The 20,501-nt window shown below is 43.2% G+C and overlaps 1 protein-coding gene across 2 annotated transcripts in view; it reads right to left on the bottom strand.

Moving 5' to 3' along the window:
• Positions 1–345: 345 nt before the first annotated feature.
• LOC117585263 (alpha-2 adrenergic receptor) overlaps positions 346–20,501 on the bottom strand; it is a 47,224-nt gene continuing 27,068 nt past the window's right edge. The window contains exons 2-4 of one of the 2 annotated variants that reach the window (XM_034274678.1): positions 9,105–9,263; positions 6,937–7,539; positions 346–6,849 (exon numbers count right to left, since the gene is read on the bottom strand). In XM_034274678.1, the coding sequence (XP_034130569.1) occupies positions 6,403–6,849; positions 6,937–7,539; positions 9,105–9,263 (1,209 nt within the window). In that variant the 3' untranslated portion in view covers positions 346–6,402. Of the gene's footprint in view, positions 7,540–9,104; positions 9,264–20,501 lie in introns of both variants that reach the window. The other variant, XM_034274677.1, reaches the window with a different exon arrangement.

Here is a 20,501-nt window from a genome sequence, read left to right as displayed (position 1 = left end):
TATTCTTCGGTCTGACGTTTTTGTAAGTGTTTTGTTTTTTGTAATTGTTTTCGTATGGTATATAATTTTCAATGAAATCTTTATTGTCCTTTCTATTGGACATATGTATTTGCTTATCTAATAGTTTAGTCATTACTTTAGTTGTAACTATGTATATCATACTGCCTAACTCGAGTTCCGCTTAAACTAGAAGATCTTAGGAAAACAACTTGTATGTAAATGTTACGTTTTGCTCAAACTCAACTGGTGTGTGTTAGTTGGGGCTGTTAGTTAGGGTGTATGTACTGGGCAGAATAAACAAAACTTACAAGTTTTTAAATGCGTTTTTAGTTGTTTGTGGTTTTCTCAGAAGTTTGCAGTTCGTTTTGTGAGGAATTTCCTTTAATTTCCGAGTCTGCTTCTGTTTTTTCTGCTGTTTAGTTGAGTTTGTTTAGTTTAACTATGACTTATGATTGCCTAAATGCTAAGAGTTCTTATGTATGTACTCGTATGTATGGGTGTTCTTGCTGGACATTTGTGGGGTCTCGGATGGGTGGGTGGGTCTGCTGTTTTCTTTACACTTAGTCTTAGCTTTGGTATAATTAAATACTTGTTAGTTTTCCCGTTTTGACTTACATGCGAAAATTCAATTCTTTGGTGGCTTCAATTTGCAATTTCTGGTTGCTCAATTTACATGTTTTTTATCGTTATAATATCATCATATAGATGGATATATGTAGATATATTTATAAATATTTATTTATGAATAACATAACATGGCATAATTAATAGGTATTTACAAGGCTTAAATATTTAATTTCTACGTAAGTTTGAAATGCTCTTTAATCCCTTAACAAACTTTGATTCAACTTTGATGTGTGAGTGAGTGTGTTTGTGTCTGTATTTACTCGAATGTAGCATGTAGATGAGTGTGTAGTGATGTGGCGCAACCAAGACGTTAAAAGGGGCTCAGTTTTTAACGTTTTGACCACCCTGAATAAGTAGTGGGAAATGAACCGAGGAGAATCGTAACTCATAGCACCATGTTACTTCGTTGTTAGCCATGTGGAACAAGTACAATATGTATATATGTAAATAACCGAACGAGCATCAGCTGCAATGGCATGTTCTAAACATAGTTTATTACATACACAAATATTAATATATCTTGCGTATTTTACCCTTTGTTAACTACAGTTTATTTAGCATAACTTACATATGTATGTACCTAAGAAGACTACTACCATGCGAATTTGTGCAGCATTTTCCAAGTTTATGTTTTTATTTTGCTATGGGAAGAAACCTTTTGAAATACACACACACTTATTGAATATTTTTTGAACTGCTTGCTATACATACAATTAGTAAATTAGCCTGCCGCCTCGTAGCAGATCTGGAGTAACGGCCTGAATGAGAGGGCTCTGAGAACGCAAAATGGAGTGAGCGTAATTGTAGTGGAAGACTTCCGCTTAAATGTATGTCGTATGTTTAACAATTTACAAGTGTACTTACTTAGGCATGTTTTACTTTGATTTAACTATGTTGTATGTACTTATAGAGTTTTCCATTTGATTCTCATTTGCCGCTGGCTTTGATATACTCATCATCTACCCACAACTCTCCATTAAATTGAGCTATTTTGAGTTATTTTTGTTGCGTGTGTTTTGTTCATATTGGGTATGATCTACGCACAACTAGGTGGAATACGAGTTAAAATTGTTGCTATGCATATGCTGTTGAATGATTAAACGTTTCTATAACTATTGGTAACTAGAGAATTATGCTAATTAAATAGTTTCACTTTTGTCTAGGTTCAAAATTCAACTTCCATATACATATATTTATTTTAACTTATTTATTTTATCATATCATCGTTATAAATATTGGTTTCTAGTTTAGCAAAAAAGTTTAAGTTTAGGTTTAAGATTAAATATTGAAATACGTTAAGTTACTTGCAATTTCTTTTGGATTTACTTTTATATTTTTTAATGAAATAATTTCATTTAGCATTTCAGTCATTGGTATCCTTTTGGGTTCTGGGAGACAAGCCCCAAGAACTTCTTGAACTTGTATAGATGGTCGCTGGGTCTATCTATCTAATGGCAAATACTCGTAGTAAGTAAATTCCTTCATTTATTTTAATTTCACTTTGCACAGGCCTTGGATTTGCTTAGTTTTGGGCGGCAATGCTAGATACAGAATCAGGCATGCTTAACAGAATGCGGAACAGGATAAGGAATAGGATTGGGAATGGGAATGGGAAACATCATCATCATTACCATCGAGAATGGTCCTACCCGTTGAACCGAACCGGCAACACAACTTTTCCAATTAATCAACACGGAGGGAGGAGCCGGGAGGGGACCGGCATTTTAACAGCCACCATCCTCATAAATATTCATGCTGTCAATGCGCATAAATACCTAAGTGCATATTTATGGGCCAGCATTTGTTGTTATGAGTTTTACATTTATGGCCTTTTTACTTTGTTAATTAAAAGGCGGGCCGACGAGAGGCATTCTTGTGATTCATTCGCCTGCAGCCTAATGGCCACGTTAATTGCTTCGAGAGAGCGTTCCACAAATACTTCACAGACCATCTAAAAAGACGAACCCCACACCCGAAACAACATTTTTCCATTGGGAGGAAGTGGAAAATGCATCTCTCTGTTTACAGTTCCCACGTGTTTATCATGTGTGTGCGGGTCATAAAGCGATTTCTCTGATTGAGAATTCACTCGACTTGAAGTGCAATTCAATTTCTGTTTATAAATCACTAATTATGACTGGGGGGCATTGGCTAAAAGCTACGCATAAATAAACATTTAAACAAATACGCGCTTAAATATTTATCAACTGTTTCAATGTTTGGAACTATCCGCTGCCAATGCCGCTGCCGCCACCGCAACCGAATTTCAATTAAAACCCAAAATCCCACTCGGCACTCCCCACTCTGTCTAAACATCTGAGAATCGCTGGGAAATCTGCTACCCAGTGGGTGCTGCAATTTAGCAAGTTAATCAGGCATTAAATTGGCTTATTGCGTCTGGATAGTTGGAATAGATGTTGACAGAAATGAAAATGCATATTGTAATTTACGCATTCCGTGCAATAATAAATTCAATTTCCTCGTCCAATTTGTGGCTTTTGACATTAGAAATTTAGATTTGCAACAAAAAAAAAAGTCTGAAAATAATGAATATTTTTACATAATTGTTTTAAATATTTACCACTTATTTTTCAATATGTACATTTAGGCAACTCTTTCTTAACAAAAAAACGGAAAACAATTGGCAAATTCAAGTTGAAGCAAACAAGCAAAATGATGAAGAGAGATAATTTGCATTCCAAATCGTATAATTCAATTATGAGCATTAATGGAAATGACTGTGCATTATTCAAACCTTTTTGGCCATTGTTTTTTGTCATTGTCATGTGGTTTTCTTTATTATTTCTTTAAAATAATAATATTTTCATATTTTAAATGCTTGTGGAGCATTTAATTTATGGTGATTGCTAATTGTGACATTAATTGCCATTTTATGAATGTCCATTCAGCGCAGGCCGCAAAAACCAACCGAAAAGTAGAGCCAAATACAAGGTACATTGACGGCATTGCGTTGCGTATTCGCCATGTGGCCAGAACAGAAAACGCTCGTCAGGATTTTATACCCTTGAATATGGTATTCTTATCTAAGTGAGCTTTAGGATAAAAGCTGCGTAAAGTATTCAAATTTTGGATGCTGAATCACAGAAAATCGAACATATGTATTACAATTTAATCTGTCCAACTAAATATGTATATGTGGATGCGATTATTGTCTTGGCGTAGTCTTACCAGCAGCAAGGGTATCTCGATTTCGGCAAAGTCAAAGGCAGCCCTCATGCATTTGTACACTTTAAGTGAAAATGACTTTCCGTGCGACGGGCAAAACAATGCCTTTCGTGCAATGCCGCTCGACACTCATCTGGCTGTCGCACCTAAGTGCAGTTAAGTGCTATGTGTGTGGGTGTGACGCCCTGTAAGTGAGTGTGTGCATGTGTGTGTCGCGCATTTTAATGTGCCTCCCCCAGTGGCAGGTCCTGCCTGGTTTGCCTTGCCGTCGATTTCAATTGTTTTCGATTTCGCCTTGTGCACAACGCTCCTGGTTTCGTTTCGTTGTTTTTGTTGGTGTTCTGTTGTTCAGCCATTTAGTTGGTTGTTGTAGCTAGTGTGTAGTCGTATTGTTGCACTGGATGTCGTTGTTCAAATTGTCATTTGAGTGCAGTTGTTGTACACACATTGCTGACAATGCCAAAAACTACAGAAGGAGAGTGCGGCAGGAAGAAAATGATCCATAAAAAAGCATGCACCCAGACCCAACGTCGGTGCCTGCCCCTGCCAGAGCTTTCAGCTTGTTTGTCTCTCAACACCTTCAAATTTCTTGCTTCGATTTCCATTTATTCAAATGGAACACATGTACGTTCTAGTTCCCTCTTTCGTTCTCCAGCTGGCTGATAGAATTCGGTCGTAGCCATTATTTATGCTCTCTTAAACAATTTTAAAAGGCCTGAAGCAACCGCAAGCACTTAGCCTATGGCCGAGGCTATAAATTTGATATATCTGCCATGTGTTGAGAGGGCCAATAAGCTGCAGAGTAGGGGCGGAGGGATGCTGAAAGCTGCCATAAATTTGATGGACCCAAGAACAAGGTTATTGCAGATTGTTATCGATGCTAGATGCTAGATTTGAGTTTACAGGTGGCACTAAGATTTAGTTGCACCCTGCCACAAAGTGTCCGAGAAATATGAGGAATGAACACATCACAGAGAAAGTAAAATAAATTGTACGTAAAATGTATGCAAGGATTGTCTGTCTTATTGTGTGTGTCTGCGAAGAAGTATCTTTGGGCTCGTTTTGCTCATATTTCATTCCATTTTTTGGCTTTGGCTTTGCCTGCGAAGAGAAGCCAAACGAAATGGAGAGCCGTTTTGGGCCACATGCCAAAAACAGTGTCTGTCTGTCCGACTGACTGACTGACTGAATGCCGCTTTCCCTGGATCTGTCTCCGTGCCATTGTAGCGTTTCGTTTGACGATGGGTCCGCCTCTCCGTCCGACTGGATGACGGGCTGACGGGCGGGCTGTCTATTCCACTCGGACGGGCACATGCATTTTCTGATGCCTTGGCCAAGAGCTAAAGTGGGAAATGGAGGGGAAAATGGTGAGTGGTGGCTGCTTCATTTGCATTTGTCTGTGCCCATGAGGCATTGGGGCTCCCATATATTTCGTTTCGTTTATTTTTCTCCAACTGAAATATCTTTGAGTGAATGAATAAAACTGCAGCTGCCTGGTGGAATCTATCTCCGCGCCAATGTCGTTGTCGTTGTCGATGCCTCTTTAGTGTGTGTGTGTGTGTGTGTCTCACTTTGTTACATCAAATTGTGTGTTGGCTGCGCAGGATTACACTCGTACTGGTACTGCCACTTTACATTTATGTGCACATGAAATTATTGATCTGGCCACCAGCCAAACTGCAGCATTCAAATAGCATTTCGAGAGGGAGAGAGAGCGCGAAAGGCTCTCCTTTGCCAAAATATTAAATAGAAATCAAATTAATTTGTTGCAACCATCGGCATCATCATCAAAATGAGTATAACCAGCAGCACCCCTTTGACCTAAGCTTGTTGACCTCAGTTAGGATTGGCAGCCAACACAATGGTGGTCTTCAGGCCATTGGATTTGGGTTACCTGCCTGTTAGCACGTTTGCAGATTGCACAGCACAGCTGTCCATCAGGGTGAGGGGACCATCTGAATGAAGGCAGACCGAAGCCAAACCGAACGGCTGGGACCTGTGCAGCATTGCGAATGCAGCCACAAATGGAAATTTGCGAAATTATTTCAAGTTGAATGGCCATTGGCGCCGCAGTCGACATCCATTGAGGCCATATAATGGATGTTTGCTTAGCTGAAATTCTTGTTTGCCCAGCTCATGCATTTCTATGAGCTCTTCGAGTGTGAAAAGTGTTTGGACTTGGGTTCGGATTCGCAGGGCAAGGACTGAAAACTGGGAACTGGGAACTGGGTTCAAGGGTACTCGAGAAACGAAACGAAACCAAAATTCGTAAATTGAAATTGAGAGATTCCATCAAATTCACAGCCGTTCATTGCTTTTTAAATGAGCTACAATGTTCGTTACTTTTTTGTTTGTTTTTAAAACTGAAAATTTAAAGGAAAACAAACCCACGCATCGGGGAAAAATGGGTTTAATGGGATTCTAGGGGGAACTGAAACTGAGATGTGAAACCAACTCGAAGCAAATCTAACGCCTGTAATGCTGATACGAGCCATGTCCATAGCCCATGGGTGTGCTGCCCATGGCACGTTCGGTAGCCTTCTCGATGCTCGCATAAACGCACCTGTAACAGCACACGTAGGCCAAACATCACTTGAACAGGATGCGCCTGAAAGCGCGCCGGAAGTCCTTGTTGAAGATGGTGTAGATGGCCGGATTGAGGGCCGAGTTCATGTAGCCCAGCCAGAAGGCGATGGCGAACGCCGACTCCGGTATGTTGCAGTGGCTGCTACATGCCGGCACCAGGATGTACAGGAAGAAGAAGGGCAGCCAGCAGGCAATGAAGCTGCCCATGATCAGGCCCAGGATGAGTGTGGCCCGCTTCTCCTTCTTGCGTGCGATCCGTCGCTTCTCCTTCTCGGGATCCCGCGGCTTCGGCGTCTTCGGAATGGCCGGCTCAAGCTCGGCCTTGACCACATGCTGCTGCTGCTGGTTCTTGGCTGATGCTGCGGCCGGGGTCGGACTCTTGGATGAGGCCGCGGCGGCTGCCTTGGACTCGTTGCGCCGCTGCTGGTTCGATTTGCGTCCAAAGATCGGCTGGCAAAGGCGAAACTTGAGCGGCTTGACCACGGCACAGCGACTGACCACGCCCGAGTCCGAGCTGGAAGGATCGAATTCACTCACCATGTCCGTGTCAACGCCCACGGATAGCGCCCGACACCGTCCGACGATGGGCGACACTCTCAGCTCGTTGCTAGACGTCACGGTGGTACCCAAAGCGGTTCCACTGGCTCCGCCAGCCCCGACACCGCCACCGCCGCCAGCGACGCTATTGGCAGCCTCCACACTGCCATTGTTGTTGTTGAGGGCGTTGATGGAGTTGTTGCTGCCCATGGACGGTGGCACGGGTACATTGAGGCCAACGTGGCCCGTGGCTATGGTGCTGACCTGCAGCGTCTCCTTCGGCGAGCTGGGCGAGCACAGGCCACCCGACACGTTGACCGCATTCGCGCCACCATTGGGATTGGCACTGGCATTGGCATTGGCATTGGCGTAGGCTAGGACTGTTTGGGCGGCCACAGCCTCCAGCTCCCCCGCCTCGGAGGTGGATATGTCAGAGGCCAGGTCCATGGTTACCGTTGGTATTTGCATCGGCAGCGTGGCACTGTTCGGTGGTGTCTCGATTGTGGCTATCTGTCGCTGCTGGTGCAGCTGCAGCGCGGAGGCGCCGCTGGAGGATGGCATCGGTATTGTTCCTTTCTTGTTGGCGGTGGTGAAGCTCGTTACCTGTGAAGAGAGAGAGAGAGAGAGAGAGAGAGGGAGAAACAATAATTAGGCGAAATATTGCACCACAGAAATCGTAGCTCAGGGCAGTCCAAGGCATCCGCCCGTTAAGGCATTGCAAATTAGGTTTCAGGGGGGAGGACAGTTACAGATGGCCAAACATTTGCTACAACAGTATTCCATTTCGAAAATCCCGCTTAAGCCGACTGGTGCCACTGGCAGCAGTGAGACGCGTCAAAGCGCGCGGATTACACAAACACTGGTGAGAGCTGCTCCGAGAGGGGAGCCTGTGCATGTCGAGGGAATGTGTGCCGTTACAGAGGGGGAAGGGCGAGGGGGATAGCTGTGCATATGCAATGCGCGAAAAGCAGCAACAATTACGAAGGGCAATTAACAGAGACAGAGACAGCAGGGTCTCTGTGTCCAAACGAACACGAAAATAAGAGGGGTGAGAATGCGAGAGTTGACTAGCGAGGCGACTACCCGATACCCTATACTTCGGTATGTACATGTACTGAATGTGAAAGAGCTGGCGAGTGGAGTACAGCATACCCTCGAACTCCGCGAGTACCGTGTAAGTATAACAATGCACAGAATAAAGCGTAATGTCAGCATACATATGTGAGCGACTGTGTATCTGGCCTGCCTCACCATGTTTACCCCTCTCTTTCTCTCTCTCTCTCTCTGTCTCTCCATGTACCGTTAATCGCTCGTTTGGGCTGCTGCTCCTGCATTTGTTTGCTTGAAATGGCCGGCAAGTGTCGTTGATATTGCCAGTCCCGGCCCCCCTTCTGATTTTCGCTCTTTCCATTTTGTGTTTCCGTCTGGCTGTGTGAGCATATGTGAGTGGCGGGTCCGTTGGTTCAGTTAATTGAAAATGCAAATTGTGTATGAAGTGGAGGACTGGCACTCGCACTCGCACCGCTGCCATTGCAGGTAATTGACGCAGTCCACGTCGATCATTAGACACTTTTCACTCCATCAGTGGATTAGGTGGCGTTTCAATAATTTTTAACAAAAGTCACGCCCAAATAGGTATAAGAAGAGGGCAGGTACTACTACCCATGACCAGAGAGAGTCAGCAAAAGCCGTACAATGGAATGGCCCTGTTTGCTGCAGACGTGGCCAACATCTGCAGCGGCCAGTCCACGCCAAAATTGCAACGTTGGCGCAACCCAACCCAAGGTAAATCCCCCACGTATGCCCCAAGTTGTTGATGGGAAATTGAGGCACAGCATGTGTGTGTGTGTGCACCCAATTTGGTGCTCCGTGGTAATGCACAATTACTTTAAGCAGGTGAAAGGTGAGCAAATATTGCACATACGCCACACATATGCCACACAGCGATTTGACCCACCGAAAGGTTATAAATGGAAATTGCATTTGCTCAGTGAAATGTAAAAATTTCCATCCCCAGCACTATTGCATTAATGCCTCAGATGTGCTACTCCCTCGAATGTGCTTTCATCAAAGTTCATTAAGAACCGACACCCGTACACCAAGAATGAGGACTAAGGGTCAGTCTGTACCGAATTCCAAGTGAATACCGTATGGGTAGACACACTCACCTGTTCGTTGTTTGTTTTGCGCGGATGCTTTTTGATGCCTCGCCGCGCCCTCGCCTTGGCGGCAAAGTAAATTCGTATATACACAAAGACCATAATGCAGCTGGGTATATAGAAGGAGCCCAGCGCTGAGTACAGCACATAGCCGATGTCCTCGCTTAGCTGCAATAGAAAAGGATAATATTTAGGAAGGTTATTAAGGGGTTTAAGAATTTTACAGATTTTATATAATTTAAGTGTAATTTCAGTCCTTGCATTTACCAGCTTTACCTCCAGCTTTTGTACCTTTACACAGTTACCCCAACTATAGCTATCGGTTGCCAGATTAAATTTGATGCACAACCTCCGCCAGCCATTCTTTCTGACTTTTTATCCTCTTACCTATTCAGAAGCTGAATATGCTTTGGGCAATTTTTTGGTGTTTTTTTTTTTTGGGTTGATAGCGGGAAGTCGTTGAGTGCATTACGCTGATTTACTGGAAAATGCATTTTGCCTTTCCCGGAAAAATTCCTTTGCCTGCTCTCTGCTATCTGCTGCCTGCTCCTTCCCTGAGCATCTACGTGCAATGTGCAAAAGTGCATGAAATTTCATAAGGCTAAATGAAGTAAGAGTATTAAATTAGCAACCAACCAGACACAAAAAAATGGCGTCCACCTGGCAACGCCCAGAATTGTGCCGTTAGGAAATAGTAGGACCGAATTATGTACCACATTTTGCGGCACTTGCATTTCGTTTACTTAAAGCTGGCGGAATTAAATCGCTTTCTAGTGGCCGCTGTTGCTGTTACTCTCTTCACAAAAATTATGCAAATTAAGTGTTTGGATGAAAGGCATAAAATAACAAGGGGGAGCGGCTAAATTCGGGCACCGAAGATTTATATACCCTCGTTGATTTGTGGCTCTTTTGGGAACCGATTTAGGATTAAATGATTCCTGCCATATGCTGCTTAAAAGTCAATGAAAACTTTCAGCAAGATATATTTGAAATTGAGGCACTGCAAATCGGAGTTCGCTTAGCTCGTTTATCAACTTGGAAAATATGGTTGCGATGGCCAAAATCTTTTATGATTCTGCACAAAATCAGAGCGCCCTTTGCAAGGGTACAGAAAGTGCACTTGATGCGAATGGCAGCCAAAGGGCGGATCGGGATCGGGAGTGGGAGCAGCAGAAGGGCATGCCCTTTTGAGACTCCCGCTGTTGCAGTTGTTGTTGTTGTTCGTGTTGTTCGACGGCGAGTGGCGTGCATAATGAAAAGCCTTTGTCCCGCTTTTGTTGCTGGTGTTTTGGCTGCTGCTGCTGCTGCTGCTGCTATACTCGTACATAGTTCAGATGCCCCTCAATCCTTCCCCAAGCCACGCATAACTCTCGGGCGAAGGGCCCTCCTTTGTTTAAGCCACCTCAGCAGATGGGTTTCGGGAGTGGAGTGGAGTTGAGTGGTATGGAGGGTATAGGGGTATGGAGTGCTCAGTGCTTGTGCCTGTGCCGAGCATCAGCTGGCCACAACTTCAGCTCGTGCTCTTAGTTGCAGGCAGGCAGGCAGGCAACTGGGCAAAAGAAATCGACAGGCAATTTATAAAAATTGTGCAAAAAGGAGTCCTGGTCACATACGAAATTTATTTAAGTTTTAAGCTGCTTACAACCCTCATACTCGTACTGATACTCGTACTCCCACACTATTCCACACACAAATTGAAATTCAGCAAAGCCATCAGTAAATAAGAGCACATAGTTGCACTCGCATGTGGCAGAAGCAGGCAGCTTAAGTGCAGCCCAGTTTATCATAAGCCGCAGACGAAGTTGCAGCAGTGGGCGGCGGCCGGTGGGGGACATGAGACAACTTTATCCTGCTGCCAAAGCAGAAAATAAATTTACTACTACTGCTCCTGCCCTGCTCCTGCTCCGCTGGGAATCCGAGTTGCGGCAACAAAATAAGCATAAAGTATTAAGCGTTGAGTATAATGTTGCCGAAATATACATCAAGTGGCAGGTTGAGACGAGCTCGGAGAAGCCACCAACAGCTACTTAAGCAGGATTCTTGAATGCTGACGTTGCTGCCTGGCCGTCTCGGTTTTAAACTTATTGCCTGCCACACAGGCAAACGAGAAGTTGCAGTTGCCACAGATACGGCTACGGTTGCTGCTTCTGTTGCTGTTGCAGCAGCAACATAATAAATCGTCTCATCATTTACGGTTTACTGTTGATATATTGACAGCATTTGTCAGCAAAAACCAACTGAAATCGTTTCCCAGCAGAGCTGAGACTCCGCTGCATTGAAGCCACAGATGAGGCTGTGCCCAAAGTTATCCAGAAACTTTCTGTGTAGGCCCAAAAGTTACGCACACACGTACATTGCTCGGGGAAACACCTGTAGCAACAACGTGATAACTTTTCCAACACTGATAATGATGTCTGGCCAAGGGGCGGAGGTGGATGAGGATATACTCGTACTCGTATATTTTATTAACGCATTCCAACAAAGCTCTTAAACTGACATTTGTGCGAGGCAGAAAAAACGGACTAAACTGCCTGACACTGGCCCTGAGGCGGCACACCTGGTTGGGGGGACGTGCTATTAGGGCCGGAAACTACAGGACGAACAAATAAATTGTCAACTGTGTGCGTGACGCTAACTTTTTCGCAGCGGATTTAATGTAATTGAAAGCTTCATTCTGCTGCTGCATTTACCCTGCCGCAGTTGCCAGTTTTCCGTTTTTCGTTTCCCGTTTTTCTGGTCAACTCATTTTCATCTTGACAATACTCTCCAGCCAGCCTTCCCTTGAGCTGCTTTCATACGATACGTTTTCTACCGATGCTTTGTTATAGTTTGTAAATTTTCCGACCATAACAAATGCCTCCACAAAGTGCTAGAAACTTACAAAATTTTAACTTGTACCAGCAATATTTGAGTTCTCAAATATTTCGACATTTTCACGGTAGCAATAGTCTAAAAATGTTCTTAGCTCTTTCTTTTATGATTTGAATTGCCTGTCGGTGGAAAAGATATAGTTTTTGTGTGCCTCAATCCATCCGCTCATCCATCCATCCACCCCTCAAGCAGCATTTGTGCTAATTTGCAGATTTTCAAATTGCAGAGGGCGCTTTTGTTTATTGAAAAGTTTCTGCAAGCTTACACCGAGGAAGAGAGAACAAAGCAGAGTGAAGAAACGAAAGAAAGAACGATGCGAAAAATAAAAATAATTATTCTGCAATTTTTAATTAAATGGCAATGGTAATTGTTGTTGCTGCCGCTCCCGGGTCCCGGGTCCTGCATCGAGGAACTTAAGCTGACGGAAACAAAAACTCATTATGCGCCACCAAATTCGTTAGGAGGAGAGTGGCAACAGGAGCAGGCAAGTGTTGATGATGACAAGTGCCCAAGAAGGATGATGGAGAAAAAACAGCGAAAGGCAGAGAGAGTGCGAAAAAAAGAGAGTGACAGAATGAGATGATGAAAGAGCTGATGGACGCAGAGCAAAGACCGCTAGTGGAAATTTATTGAAATGTAAACATGGAAAAGCAAACAGAAATGAGCGTAATTAAAAATATTAAAGCCCGCTCGGTGGCTCGTGCCGTGTGTGAGTGACGCTTGAAGAGGAGAGATCTAAAGGTAAACCAACTGGCCGCCACACCCAGTGCAGTTTATGGCCACCAATAGCTGCCAGCCATCGCAAACAATGCGAAATGAAGTAAAATAGTGAAGAAATTCCGCTGTAAACACAAAAGAGTTTCAATACAAATAGCGCGGCGCATTTCACAAAGTTTTTACGCACAAAAAATGTTGAAATAAAATTGGCGCTGAACAAAAAGTCGAGCCAAGCGCGAAAACGTACAAATAGAGTGTATATATATGCATGTATGTATGTATGTACATGTGAGTGTGTGTGTACAAATACACACACACAAATATGTAGTTCCCCGAACGCAAAGAGCCGGAGGAGGCGGAGATGCTGTCATCATCGGCATTGTTGGGTGTCCTGGTCGGATGTTTGTTGCTGCTCCAGCAACTTTTTCCAACAGCAATAAGCCAAGACGTTGACGCGGGACTGCAGGGACTGCAGTCAGTACTGGAGGATGGCACGAGGCTGCCCCGGGGGACTACAGGACCCATTCGGACACGCCAAGGACAAGAACGCACTGAGACAATCAATAAATCTAAAGTGCAACTACAGGCGACGACGCCTTTTTGGCCCTCGTTTTGTTCCCTTTTGACAATGTTGTCAATACTTGAAGGGGGTCGGGTGTCGGGTGCACCAGACTGCCGCTCTGGTGCTCGTTTGTCGCTGCCCTCTGAAGCAGCAGCAGCCATTTTGTACAGTTTGCATAGCCAATTTGCGTGGCACTGTGGCACAGTTTTTTTGTCGTTGGCTTTGCCTTTGCCTTAAACTCCGACTTTAGCATCCTCTTGGTACTCTCAGTTCAATTGACTGCATTCCGCATTGGCATATTCCCATTGCTTTTCCTTCTATTTTCTATTACTCATTGCCCGTTTACTTTATTTTCCTTTGCCTTTTCGCATTTCCACAAGTTAACGCTTGCCCGCACATGCCATAAATGTAAATCAAGTGGCTTTCTCTTCTTCCTTTCTTCGAGGGCCCCCAGCACTCAAATGAGGACTAATACCGGGCTTCGTCCAGCCATCCATTCATCTCCTCGCGCCATTTAGCCTGGGACAATGTCCAGCACGAGCCACTGACAGCGAATTTTATAACAATTAAAAACGAAAGACAATGAGACATTGAAGCAAGTGCCGTCGCGGAATGCACTGTAAAAAAATTGAACATGGCTTGACCTTATATAAATATTTACAATGTATATTCTGGTCGTATTTTCTGTTAGTCTTTTCTCCACTTGTATTCCATTTTCTTATTGTTGCAGTGCTGTGGGTACACTCCAAATTAAGTGAAAATTGCTGCGTTCCGCTTTGTGTTGTGGCTTTGGATGTAAAATACGCAAAAGAATTATTTCCATTTCAATTTGTTTAATAAATTGAAATGCAGAAAGACTCCCGGACAGAGCTCGGGGGGCTGTTAAGCCAGCAGCATGGCTGATTTGTTACTGCCGCTTAATTGCGGCTAACGGCATGCTTCATTAAATTGCAATTTTTCAGGCTCTCCAGCCATGCGCTAAGCCATGAGCTGTAAATGCAGCACAGGCAGCCATCGGCCCAAGGATCCACTAAAAAAATAGGCAACAAATGCGAGTACAAGGAAAAAACAGTGGACGGAATTATGCTGGAGGCTTTTTAATTGCTGTGGCGAGTTTTATGGTTTTATTATTTGATTTCATGGATTCTCAGCCAGCACAGAAGCAGGAGACACAATAACAATGGTCAGGCCCCCCAGTCGGAGGTCCTTTGCCGGGATGGATGCCCGGCTATGCACGGTATATCCGCTGCGAAACGACCATTTTATTATGCGCCCTGATATTTTTAATGGCAACCACTTTATGCTGATTGCCAGCCGTTCCCAGCCGGTTCGGCTTAATATTATCGTAAAAATAAAATAGCAACAAAAGCGCTCAACAACTGTTGCTCTATGGTTGTTCCTATTGTTGTTGTTTTTATGAATCCACGGCTGCGGAAATTACTTGTTGACACGCAGACAGGCCCCCGCATACCGATTGGAGTTGGGGCTGAAGTAGTACGGGCTAAACCTGACCTGGTGCACGGCAATTTGTTTTCTCAGCTTGCCGCCTTGGTCAATTTTCAGTCGTTTTCCACTCTGATATACCCTTAAAAGTGGGGAATGCTACTGCAGATTATGGGTTTCGGTGTGCAAAACACTGATAAATGTCATCATATAAGAATAAACTTTATTATAAATACAAGAATGAAAACTTAAACTGCCTTTAGTTGAAGAGTTCTTTGATATATAGAATATTTATAAGAATTCCATACGTGGAGCCACAGATAGGGTATACAATCTACGGCGTGCGAAAGTTCTCTCAGTTTTTTTTGCAGCTCGCCTGAAATTGTGATTGATGTTTGCCGTTAGATGACTGTAATTATGCAACACGATTTGACTTGCGTTTTATTTGATTACCGGTTGCGTTGCGGGCTCATTGTGTGGTCGTGCCGAACCCACAGCCCTCCCCTTTGATGACTCTATCCAGCAGAGTGTGGCGGGCTTGTAGTGTCCCGTGTCCCGTTCAGATATTGATTTTGTGTCATTGGTTATAGTCTTCAGCAGAACAAATGAGTTGTGTAATTAATACGGGCTTTTGTCTTGTTACGAGAATAATGGCAGGCCCACAAATACATACATAAATAGCACAATAAGCCGATGTCATGCTGGATCTGGAGTGGGTATCTCTCGTATGGAGAGGACGCAACGTAACGTAAAATAGCAGAAAATTAATTTTCATATGGATGAGGAGGCCAGAGGCATGTGTCTGCTTGTGTGTGCGTGTGTGTGTGTCTGTGGCAGGGGCAGGGGCATGCACAAGGCCTAAATGTATGCTAATATTATGCCTTTAACCACAATGTCGCATGCATTGTTAATCATTTGCAGTTGCCGGTTGTAACAAATTGTTGCCAAACGGTTGTTCGGGACTCCGCAAACTTGTACACAAGTGTCACGACGACCAGAACCAGGCTCTGGCCCACAGTGGCAACGGTCTCGTTAATTTTAACAGTAAATTAAATACATGCCTTCTATGACTGAGCACCAGGAACGACCGGAAGCTGCCACTGAGCCGTGCTCCAAGCCCAAACAGGCAGTTTTTTTTTTTTTTTTTTTTTTTTCTTTCTCTTTATATTTACAATCTGTTTTTAAACAATAAGTAAATTGTATAATTAATATTCAATTAACAGAAATAGCAGTTTTCCAATGAGCCCTGCTATTATATATAACATCTTTTTAGTTTGTTAAATTTATCTATCAGGGATATCGAGAATGTGGTATCTTTTCAGTCTTCTTACTGTTAGGCTATTGTCTAATAGACTTAAGGCTAAATTATTTTCGTGGTTGTGGAGTCTGTCGATGTATTTCTTACTAGTTTTCTTTATTTCTTCTTTAATGGTTGGAATATTCAGATCTTTGTGGATGTTTGCATTAGATACGTAAAACGGAGCATTGACAATTTGTCGCAAAGTTTTTGATTGGTAACGCTGAAGTATTTCAATATTTGAGTTGCTAGCAGTTCCCCAAAGCTGTATAGCGTAGGTCCAAACAGGCTTCAGTATGGATTTGTAGAGGCGAATTTTGTTTTCCAAAGTGGTTTCTGATTTTCGACTTATTAGCCAGGACATTTTTAGTGTTTTAAGTCTAAGTTGTTGACATTTTGCTTTAATATGGTTTTTCCATGTTAATCTGCGGTCAGTTAACCAGCCAAAGGCAGATTCATAGCTCTGTATACATTTATGTATGTAAATCCATATGTATGTAAATATGTACATATGTATGCTTGCGCTTGTTCCTGTGTTTATGTTGCTGAGTGGANTTTTTTTTTTTTTTTTTTTTTTTTCTTTCTCTTTATATTTACAATCTGTTTTTAAACAATAAGTAAATTGTATAATTAATATTCAATTAACAGAAATAGCAGTTTTCCAATGAGCCCTGCTATTATATATAACATCTTTTTAGTTTGTTAAATTTATCTATCAGGGATATCGAGAATGTGGTATCTTTTCAGTCTTCTTACTGTTAGGCTATTGTCTAATAGACTTAAGGCTAAATTATTTTCGTGGTTGTGGAGTCTGTCGATGTATTTCTTACTAGTTTTCTTTATTTCTTCTTTAATGGTTGGAATATTCAGATCTTTGTGGATGTTTGCATTAGATACGTAAAACGGAGCATTGACAATTTGTCGCAAAGTTTTTGATTGGTAACGCTGAAGTATTTGTTATAAACTCAACGATCGTCAAGGGGTTTCGACATATCGCATCCAGGTTTGTCCGAAGTCATACCTAAACATCTCCGCTTAAAACAAAAGGTTTCACCAAAGACTAAAAGCTGAATAATCGGTCCTGTAAAAATCACAAAATTCAGATTCAACAACTGTAAAACGAAATTATACCAAAAAGGTACAATTAGACGCCAGAGTTAACCAGCCAAAGGCAGATTCATAGCTCTGTATACATTTATGTATGTAAATCCATATGTATGTAAATATGTACATATGTATGCTTGCGCTTGTTCCTGTGTTTATGTTGCTGAGTGGATGGGATGCCCTGACAGACCAATTGGAAATTTTAAATGATATATGGAGGAGCGCTATCACTGAGGGAAAAACCCACGAACCTAGACCAAAGTTTTCGAATTACTTTTTATGATCTATTTAGCAGACTGCGGGACAGACTTGGTGAAAGCCCGAAAACTATTTATTTTAATGGTCAGCACCAGCTTATACAATTATTCGTAATTTTTATTATCGCCAAAAAAACTCATTTATTTTTCGGTACCAAAAGTCAAAACTCTAAAGACTAAAAGGGGAAATGAAACTTTAAAAAATGATCTAATAACCGGAACCTAGCCGGAAATTGTATGCTTATAATAAGCCCTAGAGTCCCAAATAATATTATAAGAATTTCAAAGACTTTCTCACTGTTGGTTCGATCTCTCACTCAGACCCCAATCAAATGGCATCTAGGGCGTGTTTATGTTGAAATGGTGGAACCAATTTCCAATGGGCCTGAACTATTGGGCAAAAATAATTACTGTGTTTTGTCTGGAGAGCAAATATTGTCGTCTGTGGACTGTATTGGCACGCACACACTTGTGGCAGCAACCAGAACGACAACAAGAATGTTGCACAAATTTTAACGCTTAATGGTTATTGACACACAAACAAACCGACAGAGAAGAGAGACAAGGGCTGGGGCTGGAGCGAAGGTGGAACCACTCGTCAGGATGGGACTGGAACCGGGGCAGGACTCGGACAAAACCAGCATGATACTCGTTTCGCCGAGCCGGACAAATGAACAACTGCTGCAGCAGCCATGGACAAGTTGCCATTGGGACATTGGGACATTGGCCGTGTGCCCTCAGAGTGGAGGAGGCGAAGGAGTGCGAGTCGACCGCAAACGATGACCAGGACCAGGCCAGAACGATAACAAGCACAAACTACAAGAACGCCTGGCACTCAACAAGCAAAACAGTTTTCCACATATCACGCAATTTTCATTCGTGTTGTTGTTGTCTGCTTTCGGTTGTTTGTTTTCCTCCTTTCAGTGGGTTGGGAGGAAGGTAACACAGTTGTTATTTATGGCTTTCAATACTTAATACTGCGTGCGGCAGGCATTATTGCATTTCAATATACGTAATTGCAGTGGGCCAACGATGCGTGAAGGAACTTCTAGCCTCTTTCAATATTCATCCAACAAGCAGAAATGCATAAAACAAATGAATTAAAATATCGATTTAATTCATGGCTTTAGCATAGCTGGGATGTTCCGCAATTCTTGATCCAAAATATATTCAATTTAATCGGAGAACCAACGAGATAAAAGCAAACTGAAGACAAGAAAACAAAACTCTACCATGCCGTATGACAATAGTATTAAAATCTTCTGAACTCCTGTCTGGAAATATCATAAGCCAAGATTAAAGTTGTGTCTGCATGTACCACACATTTAATCATTAGCTTCAAAAGTATTTCAAAAGTATCAAAGCAGCTGCCAAATAACAAAGTGAAGGAGTTGGAGAGTATTCGTTGCACTTCCACTTGATTAATATCCATTTTAAATGCTCAACTCTTAAGCTTAATTTCATTGTTTTCATTTGGTTCTGGTGCAGCGAGCGTCCAGATTGGTCGACATTTACGACCGCTAACAGCATCAGTATTGGCAGCATTCATTTTCATTATCCAACCATCCAACCGCGGGGCATGCAACGTCTGCTCGTGTCTGTCTGTGCGTATCTGTATCTGTATCTGTATCTGCGTATCTGTGTTCGAGAGCAATTTCATTAATGGCAAATTAATTGCAACTTTATTTCGTGGTCGGTTGGTCGGTTGGTCGGTTGACGCTGCCAACCATTTTGTAGTGCTACAAAATGTGTTCGGTGCACGCAAGCCGAAATGGGGCAGCTGCCACAAGTCAGACCAGAACCACCGCCCCATCGTTTTGTTATGTAAAATTCCGGTAATAATTTTGTTTTAATTTTCATTAATTTTTAAGCATTGCTCCTTTGCACGAGCAGCGGCACGGAGCAGCGGCAGGAGCGGCAGGAACTCGAAAATGCACATTCAGTGCATTGGCTGACTGAGAGGCACTTAATATTAAACGATTGCACAAGGGGCCTCCATCTAGGTTGATGATGGTGTGCCTTTCCGACACGGTTCTGCGTGTTTTAAAATCGTTAAAATCGCTGTTCACACACACACAGAGACACACACACACATACAGAGAACCACCACTAAGGACGAACTAAAGCTACAACTAATTAGAGCACTAATTAACGTTATTAAAATACGGCAACGACGTCATCAGCATTGGCGGTAAAGCAATAGAAATGACTGTGCCACAAGGGTAGTGCCACACACACACACTCAGAGTGAGGAGCGTGGCGCAAGGAGCTTCATGGCAGCTGTCAGCTGCCCGCCTTGACTGCTCCGCCTCGTCTGGCATTCGCCTGGGAAGCTGCCCATTAAAAGCACATTTAAGATGTTTACAAACGTGCTCTAAGACACTGCACACACACAGCTACCCCTCATGCACCCCCACTGACACTGATACAGACACATGGCTACACGCATTCGCTGTCTGTTTTTGCACGGCAGAACAAGAACGATGCCGCGCCAGCAACAACTGCTTCGAGGCGGAAGCGGAAGTGTGCCAGCAGGGAGACGGGTGTTGGGAATAAGCATACGTAGGGCGGCAAGATATGGTCTCTAATTTAGCCCGCACTCCAGACATCATTTTACAACAGATATTACCACAAAAGAAAAAACCTGCGAGAGGCGTTTCGAATTTGATATACCCTTGCAGCTCCACAGAGAATCGCCTGCAGCTTTTGATGTCGAAGAGCACTTTTTTGTGGGTACTAAATGAGTTTTAAAAGCGAATCACAACGCATTTGATTGGCCCTATACGAGGGCAATGTCGGAGTTGGAAGGCGTGGAAGGATTCGGCCCAGGCGAAAACTTTAGTTTAATTGACAGCAAAAAGCAATTTGCCTCATTACAGGCAACACGAGCGTAATTAAATGCTACCCTGGGGCAGGCAGCTGGTGTCTGCTCTGCGACCCCGATGGAATCGTCAGCCGACACCATTTTTCCTCCCATTTTCCGCTTTGGGCCATCCCACATTACTTAGAGGGGAAAAGCTTTAAATTTCCCAATGCCCTGACCGACAAAGGGTCCAGAGCGGACGGCAGATAGAGCAGGCAGCAGACAGCAGACAACAGACGACATGCGATTTAGTTTCTTATTTGACACTTTTCCGCAAAGCTTTTCCTCTGTG

Source organism: Drosophila guanche, unplaced genomic scaffold, assembly GCF_900245975.1.
Source record: "Drosophila guanche unplaced genomic scaffold, DGUA_6, whole genome shotgun sequence".
NCBI classification, from domain to species: domain Eukaryota; kingdom Metazoa; phylum Arthropoda; class Insecta; order Diptera; family Drosophilidae; genus Drosophila; species Drosophila guanche.
The sequence above is the reverse complement of the archived record's forward strand: the minus strand, read 5'-3'. Positions and strand labels throughout refer to the sequence as shown.